Genomic DNA, 12,484 nt, shown 5'->3' on the forward strand with positions numbered 1-12,484 from the left:
AACTTGTCAACTTTCAGATGTATGGACCAACTCCCTTCAACTTCTGGGAGTTGAAGTCCACATCAAGTTTGAAAAACAGTGGTTTACACAAAGAGCATATTGGAAATGTGGTAAAAACTGGTAATAAAAGTAGATGCAGAGGGAAGGAGGAACATATTAAATATTAGACATCTGGAACACTGACCCTGATAGGCATGCAGTAGCTGGCTGGAGAATTCTGGGAATTGAAGTCCACACTTCTTAAAGTTGACAAGTTTGAAAAACACTGATCTAGAAATTATCCTCTGCTATCCATCTGTTATGATTGAGTTGTCAGAAAGCTGTTAAGAATCTGTAAAATATAATATTCTTTCCTACTTTAATGTTCACTTTCCAGTTCCTTGTAGCTTCTTCTCCAGTCTCTCTCAGCTAAGTCAAAATGGTATAGGTTACCTACATAATTGTAGGTAACCTATACCTCCCCTCCAAGTGCATCATGGTAAATCCCAGGTGCTTAACGGGGCCAATCTCAAAAAAATTTCCTCTGCAAAATTGGCTTGGGAATGAGTCTATTGCAGGGGAATGCAACTTATTTACTTGAATCCTGACTTTTTTATTTTTACAAATGTCAAGGCCGCGAACATATCTAATACACCTTCCACCTTCTGTTTTCCCCATAAACAATAACCCTGTGAAGTGAGTAGATCTGAGAAAAAGTGACTGGCCCAAGGTCAACAACTGGCTTTGATGGTTAAGGCAGAACTAGAACTCACGGTCTCTTGGTTTCTAACTTCGTCACTTAATCACTAGCTCAAACTGACTCTTTAATAGCCTTATAAGCCCAAGGACTCTTGACACTTTTTACTGTATCCCAAGGACACCTTTTTTGCCAATATAAAGGAGAATTTTTTTTAAAAAAAACCCTGTAATATATGTCTAAGGGATGCGATGGCTCAGTGGGTTAGGACACTGAGCTTGTCGATCAGAAGATCGGCAGTTTGGCGGGTCGAATCCCGATTGCTGCGTAGCAGAGTGAGCGCCTGTTACTTGTCCCAGCTTCTGCCAACCTAGCAGTTCGAAAGCACGTAAAAATGCAAGTAGAAAAATAGGGACCACTACGGTGGGAAGGTAACAGCATTCCGTGCACCTTTGGCGTCTAGTCATGCCGGCCACATGACCACGGAGATGTCCTCAGACAAGTGCTGGCTCTTCGGCTTTGAAACGGAGATGAGCACCAGCCCCTAGAGTTGGAAATGACTAGCACGCATGTGCAGGGGAACATTTATCTTTACCTTATCTCAAATAATTGTCCTAGAACTTAAATTTAATTTAATTTTTCAAGAAAACTGTGGGTAAGAAGAAAATAGCTTGTAATAAAACTCAGCTCCTGATAGGATTGTGTTGGATGATTAATTGGCCTTCTCCCTTAATCCTGCTTCTTTAAACTGATGTTGGGAATTGTGGATTGTATATTTAGCCTTGAGGCTTTGATGTACTTTTGTCTCTGCTACACCAGTGTGTCTTGTTTCTCTGGTTCTCGCAATTGTTTTTCAGGATGAGGGCCTTAGTCTCAGAAAACAACCTGCTCCTCTTTGGTTTCTCTCCACTGGTTTTTGTTTTCCTGATATAATCCTCTTTTTTCCCTCTAGAAGGTATCTTAGTGGATGCAATCATCCTGGAGGCTGCTTATACCTCCATCCGGGATGCAGCTGCCACCATCCCAATAGTAACAGTAAGTCTTGGCACTCTTATTTTTAGTTCCATATATACATTCTTTATGTAGCAGCATGCCAAGCTGTGGTGAAAATATGTGCCTGGCTCACTTGAACTGTGAGAACTCCTGCAGTTGGGTCCACCTAGGGGACTGGATTTATGTGTTATGCAATCTGGATTTATGTGTTCATGCAGAAGAGAAAACAGATATCAGAACACAACTAGAAGAAGGAAAAGGAACTGAGTCATTTCAGATATTGCTGAACAAAAACTCTGACCTGCCGTAGACTGTATAGCAATGAAGAATGCTGGGAATTGTAGTTCAGCAGCTATTAGAAGGTCACATTTATGTTCCAAGGATCTTCCATATTGTATGAAACACAATTAGCAAAAGAAAAAGGATTCCTGACAGGAAGAATAATATATATTTCTCTGTTAATAGTCTTACTTTTATTATTAAGAACAAAATAGGTACCAGGTTTTCAGCATATATGTGATAACAGCATATCCTTGAGTGAGGGAAGGCTGCATCTTATTTTATTTTTTTATTTTATTTTATTAGATTTATATACCGCCCTTTCCCGAAGGACTCAGGGCGGTTTACAGGGTATTTAAAACAACCAGTACAAAAGTTAAAAACAAATTAAAAAAGATCAAATTATCCCTAAAATTAAAAAAAACCCAGTTAAAAATTCTCAGCCTGGGCCGGAGAGCTCAAAGAGCCAGGTCTTCAGGTCCCAGAGAAATGTGCAAAGGTCGGGGGCAGTCCTGAGCTCCACGGGCAGCTGGTTCCAGAGGGCAGGCGCACCCACAGAGAAGGCCCTTCCCCTGGGTGTTATCCGCCGACAGTCTTTTACCGGCAGCACCCTGAGAAGACCCTCCCTGTGGGAGTGCACTGGACGAAGGGAGCTTGATGCTGGCAGCAGGTGTTCCCTCAGATATCGCGGACCCAAGCCATTCAGGGCTTTATAGGTCATCACCAGCACCTTGAATCTTGTCCTCAAGAAACCATTGCTCAGTGCAGATTATTATCAGCCTCCTACCTTTTCTTTTTGGGGAAAATTGTTGAGAAAACAGTGGGGGTTGCAGCTGCAGAGAGCCCTGGACGAAACAGGTTATACAGGTGAAACTCGAAAAATTAGAATATCGTGCAAAAGTTCATTTATTTCAGTAATGCAACTTAAAAGGGGAAACTAATATATGAGATAGACTCATTACATGCAAAGCAAGATAGTTCACGCCGTGATTTGTCATAATTGTGATGATTATGGCTTACAGCTCATGAAAACCCCAAATCCACAATCTCAGAAAATTAGAATATTACATGCAATCAATAAAACAAGGAGTGTACATAGAACAATATCAGACCTCTGAAAAGTATAAGCATGCATATGTATTCAGTACTTGGTTTGGGCCCCTTTTGCAGCAATTATTGCCTCAATACGGCGTGGCATGGAAGCTATCAGCCTGTGGCATTGCTGAGGTGTTATGGAAGACCAGGATGCTTCAATAGCGGCCTTCAGCTCTTCTGCATTGTTCGGTCTCATGTCTCTCATCTTTCTCTTGGCAATGCCCCATAGATTCTCTATGGGGTTCAGGTCAGGCGAGTTTGCTGGCCAATCAAGCACAGTAATCCCACGGCCATTGAACCAGGTTTTGGTGCTTTGGGCAGTGTGGGCAGGTGCCAAGTCCTGCTGGAAAATGAAGTCAGCATCCCCGTAAAGCTCGTCTGTGGAAAGAAGCACGAAGTGCTCCAAAATCTCCTGGTAGACGGCTGCATTGACCCTGGACTTAACGAAGCACAGTGGACCAACACCAGCAGATGACATGGCTCCCCAGATCAACACAGACTGTGGAAACTTCACACTGGACTTCAAGCATCTTGCAGTGTGTGCCTCTCCATTCTTCCTCCAGACTCTGGGTCCTTGGTTTCCAAATGAGATGCAAAAGTTGCTCTCATCAGAAAAGAGGACTTTGGACCACTGAGCAACAGACCAGGTCTGTTTGTCTTTAGCCCAGGTAAGACGCTTCTGACGTTTGTTGTTCAGGAGCGGCTTGACAAGAGGAATACGACATTTGAAGGCCATGTCCAGGATCCGTCTGTGTGTGGTGGCTCTTGATGCACTGACTCCAGCCTCAGTCCACTCCTTGTGAAAGTCCCCAACACTTTTGAATGGCCTTTTCCTGACAATCCTCTCCAGGCTGCGGTCATCCCTGCTGCTTGTGCACCTTTTTGTTCCACACTTTTTCCTTCCACATAACTTTCTATTAATGTGCTTTGATACAGCACTTTGGGAACATCCAACTTTTGCAATTACCTTTTGAGGCTTTCCCTCCTTATGGAGGGTGTCAATGATGGTTTTCTGCACAACTGTCAGGTCAGCAGTCTTCCCCATGATTATGATTCCTACTGAACCAGACTGAGAGACCATTTAAAGGCTCAGGAACCCTTTGCAGGTGTTATGGCTTAATTAGCTGATAAGCCTAGAATATTGCACCTTTTCACAATATTCTAATTTTCTGAGATTGTGGATTTGGGGTTTTTATGAGCTGTAAGCCATAATCATCACAATTATGACAAATCATGGCTTGAACTATCTTGCTTTGCATGTAATGAGTCTATCTCATATATTAGTTTCCCCTTTTAAGTTGCATTACTGAAATAAATGAACTTTTGCACGATATTCTAATTTTTTGAGTTTCACCTGTACAGACCTATTTCAATCAGGTTTCAGATCTGGTTTTGGCATAGAGACCACATTGATCACACTTGGTAGTTGATCTCTGGCAAAACTGGCATGGGGGAATCAGACTATTCCAGTGTTGCTTGAGCTGAATGAGGTCATCTACTGACATGATATCAACCTTATTTCTTTACTTCTCAGATCAGCCAAGTGTTGATGTACGGGAGGTTGTTAGGGTCTGGTTGAGGAAGAACAAGTGGAGGCTTAATTTTATCAGGATACAGTAGAATGGCTCTGCATTCATAAACCATTTCAATCTGGAGAGATTCCATCTTTAGTTCTTTGCATTCCTTACATAGACCTGGACCATAATTTGAGGGTCCTCCTGTACTCACAGCTGCTGTTTGAGCAGGTGGCAGCATTGGCCAAGAAGCCTTTCACATACCTCCACCTTCTGTTCCTGTTACAATGTCCCTTGGAGTGGGAGATTAAAACTTATGTCTTAATCACCTCTTGTTGGAATGCACTCTACATGGGTTTGCAATTGAAGAGCATTGGGAAGATATAGCTACTCCAGAATGCAGTAATTCAAGTAGTTATGTGAATGCTTTGATATGCCCATATACAACAAAAAATCCTAGGGGTGGAAGGGACCTCAGAGGTCTTCTAGTCCAACCCCATGCCTAAGGCAGGAAACCCTATACCATTCCATTAATTAATTGTTCTCACTGTCAAAAAAATTCTCCTTACTTCTAGATTGGATCGCTCTGGTACTTTCATTTTTTTTGTTCAATTATATGTTTAATTTTGCTTTTCATCTGAATCTGTGAAGATGGGAATTGCATGCTGCTCAGAGTCAGTTTCACTGAAGTGGCTCATAATCATTGTAAATAAATAACTAAATCAAGATATTTCTTATTGACAAAGGAGTTTTCAGGAATGGAAAATATCTTTTTTTTGTTTTCTTTTACCAGATCTACCACAAGTTTCCTGGCTTTGAATATTTCATTTTGGACACCATGGCCCGAGCTGACATGTTCTTTCTGAATGATGAAAAGTGAGTTCAGAGTTACACAGTCCCAAATTATGATATCAGGTTCTAGAATAAGTTGCCCTTTATTATTCTGAGAATTGACTTTATGTTGCAATCAAATGATAGGCTTGGTTTGCTTCTTTCAAAATGGTAGATCCAGTGGCATTTGCACGGAGGGACGGATTGACAAGTGTTCCTATGCCAGCCCTGCCCCTTCTCTATGCATGCAGAGATATTACACACTTGTCCAAAAGAGGGACATGTTGTGATATGATGCCACCTCAGTGCTTTCATCAGTATGACAAAAGCAACAAGATCCTGCAGACACTCTTGGTTGAATAAGGTAGCATCTGAAGGCATGGCTAGACAATGTCCGCTGGCGACCCCCAGGGGGAGGGCCTTCTCTGTGGGAGCGCCAGCCCTGTGGAACCAGCTTCCCCATGAGCTTCGGATGGCCCCAGATCTCCAGTCCTTTCGCCGCGGCCTCAAAACACTCCTTTTCCTCCTGGCTGACCTGGACTGACAGGGATTTTAATTATGTTTTTAATTTTTTAACACTATTTTTTAATTTATTTTAATTTTAATTTATTGTACAGAGGCCTTTAATTTTAATTTTATCTTAACTTCTGTATTTATTGTATGTTATTGTTGTTAGCCGCCCTGAGTCCTTCGGGAGATAGGGTGGCATATAAGTCCCAATAATAAATAAATAAATAAATAAATAAATTTGCCTGCTGGTCCTGTTTACCTGATGTACAACATTTGTGATATTCAGGAGAGGAAGAATAGAGAAGAGTCAGATAGCTTTTGATGAATTCAGATGGGAGATAAGCTTGACCAGTGATTTGAAATCCACTGTCTGGGAAGGGAAAAGTATTCAGGAAAGATGGGAAATTCAGAGTAACGGGTTACTGAAGGCACAACTACAAATATGTTGTACTATTGTAGAAAGAAAAATGAGTGACTTTTAAATTTTTTTAAAGATTACTGAAGTCTTTTCCTAAGTTAAGATCTCCTACAAGGGTGAGAAGTCTTTGGTGCTCTCTTGAGTTTGGTTGTTTCCTTGCAGACGTTTCATTACTCAACTTAGGAAACTGGTAGCACTGATGATGTTACTTAGTTTGAGTAATGAAATGTCTGCAGGAAAAACAACCAACGTCAGAGAGCACCAAGGACCCTGAGCTACAAATATTCTCCTTTATTAGATCTTATAAAGGTGGATCTCTCTCCATCTTTGGAGTGGAAGAGCTAAGTAGTCCTATGACTTCATGGGATACTTTGCCAGGAATCAAAGGATGAAAGCCCACAATCACTTAAGGTTTCATTAATGGTTAGAAATGTTACTCAACTACTTGGAAGACAATGTTTGATTGAAAAGCAGGATGAAGATATCCAAAAATAGCTGAATTGAGCTAAAATGTTGTTTTTCTTGTCCATAGTGTCAAAGTGTTATCTAGTCCTATTTTGATCTTGCATTCAGAAGATGACAAGATTATACCTGTACAACATGGAAGAAAGGTAACTGAACAGTAACTGCAGTGAATTACACTTTTAAAAGTGTACATATAAAGAGATAATATACAAAAAAATGTAGAGATCACTCTTTCTGTAGAAATAAGCTACACAACTGGAAAGTCACTGCATATATTAACAGGTCTTGTTTTACTGCTAATTGTGAATTGTATTTTTGCAACATGCATCATCAATATAGTTTTATTTTAAGGTGGGATAATCTTGTGAACCCTTCTCCCAGCCTCGAACAAAAGTGGATGACCCATTTTCTTTGTAGGTAGCAGCTGTAATTTCAGTACTCACTTTTGTTCTCTGAGTGATGCTGTGTAATTGTCATGAAAGGTGTGAGAGGGTAGAGTTATCACGTTGGGGACTTGCAGAGCCTAGTAAACCACCACAACTAGTAGCTCCCAGCAACTTGGCCAAGGGTGGGAGCTTGGGAACTGGTGGAGCCCAAATCGTACAGGTAGTCTTTGACTTACAAACATTCGCTTAGTGACCATTCAAAGTTACAGTGGCACTGAAAAAAGTGACTTAATGACCATATCTTACACTTATGACTGTTGTAACATCCCCACAGTGACGTGATCATAATTTGGAGGGTTGCCAGTTGGCATGTATTTATGACGGTTGCAGCATCACGGAGTCCCGTGATCACCTTTTGCAACTTTCTGACAAGCAAAGTCAATGGGGAAGCCAGATTTACTTAACAACTGTGTTACTAACTTAACAACTGCAGTGATTCACCTGAAACAACCGTGGCAAGAAAGGTTATAAAATGGGGCAAAATTCACCATCTTTGCTTAGCAACAGAAATTTTAGCATCAATTGAGGTCATAAGTCAAGGACAACCTATATTTAATTCCATTCTTAACGGGGGGAAAAAAACAGTTGTTCAGCAGTACAGTCCATCTGGAGATTCATTCTGACTTCCCTTTTTCTACACGCACAGCTCTTTGAGATCACACGCAGTGCCTCTGAGAAGAAAGACAATGTCAAGTTTCTTTCCTTCCCGCCTTCCATGGGTTTGGGGCACGACCACATCTCCTCTCATCCTGAGGTCGCTTCCATTCTCAAGTAAGCACACTGAGCCAGGTTTATGCTACTGTTAAGACTTCTGTGAAAATAAGTTTTCTCTTTTGATGCTTCTGTGGCTTGAAATAGAGGACACAGAATACAGGCCAACCCAATACACTACACGTGTGATTGTATTTGTATTAAGCCATGATTTGCTTACCAGGGTTTATTGAATAAACCCAAAGGACAGAATTCATGGAATATATTACGTGAAAATCCAAGCAACCACATTATGGCTTCATGTTATATAAATTTCACGTTTTTTATATACACTAGGCCAGGGGTAGGCAACCTTGGCTCTTTTATGACTCGTGGACTTCCAACTCCCTGAGCCAGTTGGGTGTTGAAGTCCACGAGTCATAAAAGAGCCAAGGTTGCCTACCCCTGGCCTAGGCCATAGTACAGAAAATCCATTTTTAATGGCAAAATGTACATTTTCTTCTTACCCAGTTAAGAGTAGCTTAATCAAGTCGATTTGTTTGTGCTTCTGAGATTTCAAGAGAGATGTCATTTTGGAAAGGGGTTCCAGCAGCAGTGGCTGAAAATTTATCATGCAATACTTCTGTCCCATGCAGGCTCAAACTGGCCAGTTGTTATTGCTACATACTGTACTGCTGTGAAGGGGTTGGGGATGATGAATTTCAATGAATGGAAAAGTTCAGATGACTACCACTGAGTGGTCAGTGGGCTATTTATTTTTCTAGCCCCTGTTTAAAAAGCAATAGCAATAGCACTTAAACTTATATACCGGCCTATAATGCTTTACGTATGGCATTCTCTACTTTACAGTGTAGAAGCAATCTACAATCTGTAGAGTACAATCTGGGCACTCATTTTACTAATCTCAGAAGTCAACCTTGAGCCCCTTCAGGATTGAATTCCAAGCTGTGGGCAGAGTTTGCCCTCAATACTGCACTTTAACCACTGCATCACCAGGGCTTAAAAGATGATATTCAGATATATTACTGTTTTTTTTATGGTTTCTAATTGCTTAATATTTCATTCTTACCTTCTAGCTGCCTTAAGTTCCCTATCTGCAGAAAGGCAGGATATTGTGTTGAAGGATGCATGTGTAAAGTTTCTGCTGCCACAATTTGTACATAATTTCATAATTTTTCTGCATAAAATATCCTACCCAAACCTGGCCAAGTGAATCAGACAATTTGAGCAGGAGATTGATTTTATATAGCACCAAATCCAAAGAACATAAATTCTTTCTGTGTTTTCCATAACAGAGACTTCCTCAAGAGCATTACGTAGGATCAGCAATCAAGTAGACAGTGACTTAACAGCAACATCAAGGAGACATCTGTTCTTGCCACGGATATTAAAATAATGAACAGTTGGAAGATAAAAAAAGTGGATTTCAGTTTATTTTATCAGGTGAAATTTGCAGGTGTACATTACAGAACATTACTGGGCAAAAATACAGGAGCTTTTGAGTCTAGCAAAGATTTCTTCTTTTTATATAAATGCACCTCATCTTGGGTGCTATAAGCCTTATTTCAGCAGAACATCTTTTTTGTCTCAGCATATTTTCCTTAAAGGTCCAATGCTGTCATTAATACCTGCTGAAAAGCACAAGGTATTCAGAATACTTCAAATAACTATCATTGCTAAGTAGGAGCACATGCTCACCCCTTGAAAGAAGAACATGTAATCCAGATTCTATACAAAAAAGTACAAATTCTGTGTTAACGCTGTCCTTTCTTAAAATGTATTTTTTCTGCTAATAGTTCGTTTCATGAATATACATCTTGGACAACCCCTTTCATTTTCTTTAAAACACGACTGAGCAAAATAGAATATTTGGTCTCACTAATGGCATTTTTTATAACATCTACTATAAATTAGTAAAATGTGGCCTTTGAACTGAAGTAGGGTGGCCTACTTCAAGCTAGTACTCTCTAGTTGTGCTGGGACTACTGTCTAGCATGGCCAAAGATCATATTGGCTAACATGACAGAGAAATGGTCCGGCACACTTAGGAGCCATCAGGTGAAATAGAATGAATCAGAGCAAAAAAATTTGGAACAATTTACAGAGTTCCCAAAGAAGGGAAGGGAGAGAACAGATAAATGTAGACAATGCATAAGATACTCCAACTGCGCTCAGTGCTTGTAAGCAGAAGAAAAGAGGCCACTTTATTACCATTACTTGTTAAATCTATGCATGCTTTCCCCAGTGTAGGGTGTACTGTGCATTATACATGTGGAGTTAAGCCTTGCAGGACTGCTCGGATTCACACACGCAACTTTTCAGCTGAGTCATTGGCCAGCATCTCATCAGCAACATCGCGAGGTACATTGGGTGGTGGGATCTTGAGGTCAGAAGGTTCCACATTCCAGATATCACGGGCGTATTCTTTGATGGTCCTGTCACTGGAAAACTTCCCAGAGGCTGCAATGTTCCTGATGACCAGTTTGGTCCATTCTTTGGTGTTCTGTAAGAAAGAGCTTATGTGAACTTGGCTCTCGCATGACAATCAAACATGGCCCAGCCCTGCATGAAACACTATAGTAAAAAAGGTAAAGGTTCCCCCACACATGTGTGCTAGTCGTTTCCGATTCTAGGGGCCGGTGCTCATCTCCGTTTCAAAGCCGAAGAGCCAGCGCTTGTCCGAGGACATCTCCGTGGTGAATGTGGCCGGCATGACTAGACACCAAAGGCGCACGGAACGCTGTTACCTTCCCACCGGAGTGGTCCCTATTCTTCTACTTGCATTTTTATGTGCTTTCGAACTGCTAGGGTTGGCAGAAGCTGGGACGAGTAACAGGCGCTCACTCTGTTACGCGGCACTTGGGATTCGACCCGCCAAACTGCCGACCTTCTGATTGACAAGCTCAGCGTCCTAACACACCGCGTCCCTATATATACACACACTATAATTCACCTCAAACTCCTAACAAGCAATACATGTTAGATTAGGAATGGGCAAATAACAGCCTGTCGGTAAGCCCACCCCATTTTTGCTGTCCTTCAAGAATGCATAAAAATATGGCCAATTATTAATTTTGGATGGAAAAAGGTTAAATTAGTGCAAAGGCTCAATGACATCTGTATGAGGATACACCCTGTGCACTGCTGATGGGGGAGGGGCGGTATCCACCTTTCATACTAAAGATTTCAAGCTATGCGGTCTCTCTGTTCCCTGGGAAAACAGCCCTTTCCTCCTGCAACTCTGGACTACATTCCACACGTCTTGTTATACTGCACCTTCCTAAAAAGACTTAAGGGCCCATTTTATAATTCCTATCTAGTGAAGTACCCAAACAATTGGTTTATTTTATGCATAGTTAATTTTTATCAGATCAGTAATGCTTTCATTTCCTTGAATGTACTATATAGTGTCCTACTGTCTTTAAAATTAGACGTACTCTGATCATCTTAATGACGTAGCTATAATTTTATGCTGTTCTATTTTAAAGTAGCAATAGCATTTTAGGCTTATATACTGCCTCATAGCACTTTACAGCACTCTGGGCTGTAAAAGCTGCTTAGTTATTTTAGTTATTTGTTCACTTGTAGAATCCTGGTCGCTAATTATAGAGCAATACAATTTGAGTTATAGAAAGACTTAAAAGCAAACAAATTTAGTCACTGTAGTGAATAAAATTGATCACATCCAGCAAACTTGCTAAGCAGATGGATTGGGAAAAAAAAGTTCTGAGTAGCTTGGCATGATACACAAATAACTTTTACTCTAGTTTTTGTTAATCCATCAATTTCAGTTAGTGGTTAGTCCAGTATGTCATGCAAACTCAGAAAATTTGGTCCAGTAAACATGGTTAATTTAACTGGGTATGTGTGTTGTAGAAATTCATTGTAGATAAGGTAGTTAATTTGTTCGGTCAGACACACACACACAAGACAGAACACTGGAGATTTGTAGATAAGGTAGTTAATTTGTCCAGTCAGAGACACACACAGGACAGAACACTGGAGATTTGCACTTTGATTATTCATTCAGATGCTTATACAGTAAACATTGTAAACGTTCTAGATTTGGACACAAATTAGTAACAGGTCATTAGTTTGTGTCCTACACAGAAATTTCTCCACACCCAGCTTACCATGTAGAGTTGACTGACACTGTCTTGGCACTTGACATAAGCTTCATAGTCTGCAAACACTTTAAACCTACCCAAAAGAAAACCAAAACGTGTGAAATGTTTTAAAGGCAATCTGAGTTTTAGATTTCTAGATTTAGACCATTGATTAGTCTTGAATTCATTATTCCGAAAACACTGTCTTTAGAACACCACAAATTAATTCTTGTTCAGAGGGTTAGATTCTGGGAAACTGCCAGACCATACATAGAATTGTTAAATCAGAATAGAAATACTGTATTCCAGAAGGGTCCAGAACAATAAATTTTAACATATCTTGTAATAAGCATCCATGAAGGCACGGGAGAATAGTGGGGAACAACCACACCAGTCTGTTTCTGATAATTGGGTACTCTATGATAACAAATAACCTCCAT

The 12,484-nt window shown here is 40.5% G+C and overlaps 2 protein-coding genes across 3 annotated transcripts in view; one reads left to right on the plus strand and one right to left on the minus strand.

The window, feature by feature from the left end:
* Window positions 1-9,356, plus strand: part of ABHD12B (abhydrolase domain containing 12B) — a 35,858-nt gene extending 26,502 nt beyond the window's left edge. The window contains exons 9-13 of the mRNA XM_083349982.1: window positions 1,629-1,711; window positions 5,351-5,433; window positions 6,849-6,927; window positions 7,874-7,998; window positions 9,234-9,356. Of these exons, the coding sequence (XP_083206108.1) occupies window positions 1,629-1,711; window positions 5,351-5,433; window positions 6,849-6,927; window positions 7,874-7,998; window positions 9,234-9,258 (395 nt within the window). The 3' untranslated portion in view covers window positions 9,259-9,356. The remainder of the gene's footprint in view (window positions 1-1,628; window positions 1,712-5,350; window positions 5,434-6,848; window positions 6,928-7,873; window positions 7,999-9,233) is intronic.
* Window positions 9,170-12,484, minus strand: part of PYGL (glycogen phosphorylase L) — a 49,135-nt gene continuing 45,820 nt past the window's right edge. For both annotated transcript variants that reach the window (XM_083349967.1, XM_083349968.1), the window contains exons 20-21: window positions 12,072-12,138; window positions 9,170-10,441 (exon numbers count right to left, since the gene is read on the minus strand). In XM_083349967.1, the coding sequence (XP_083206093.1) occupies window positions 10,241-10,441; window positions 12,072-12,138 (268 nt within the window). In that variant the 3' untranslated portion in view covers window positions 9,170-10,240. The remainder of the gene's footprint in view (window positions 10,442-12,071; window positions 12,139-12,484) is intronic.

The sequence above is a fragment of the Vipera ursinii genome (assembly GCF_947247035.1).
Source record: "Vipera ursinii genome assembly, chromosome: 1".
NCBI lineage: Eukaryota > Metazoa > Chordata > Lepidosauria > Squamata > Viperidae > Vipera > Vipera ursinii.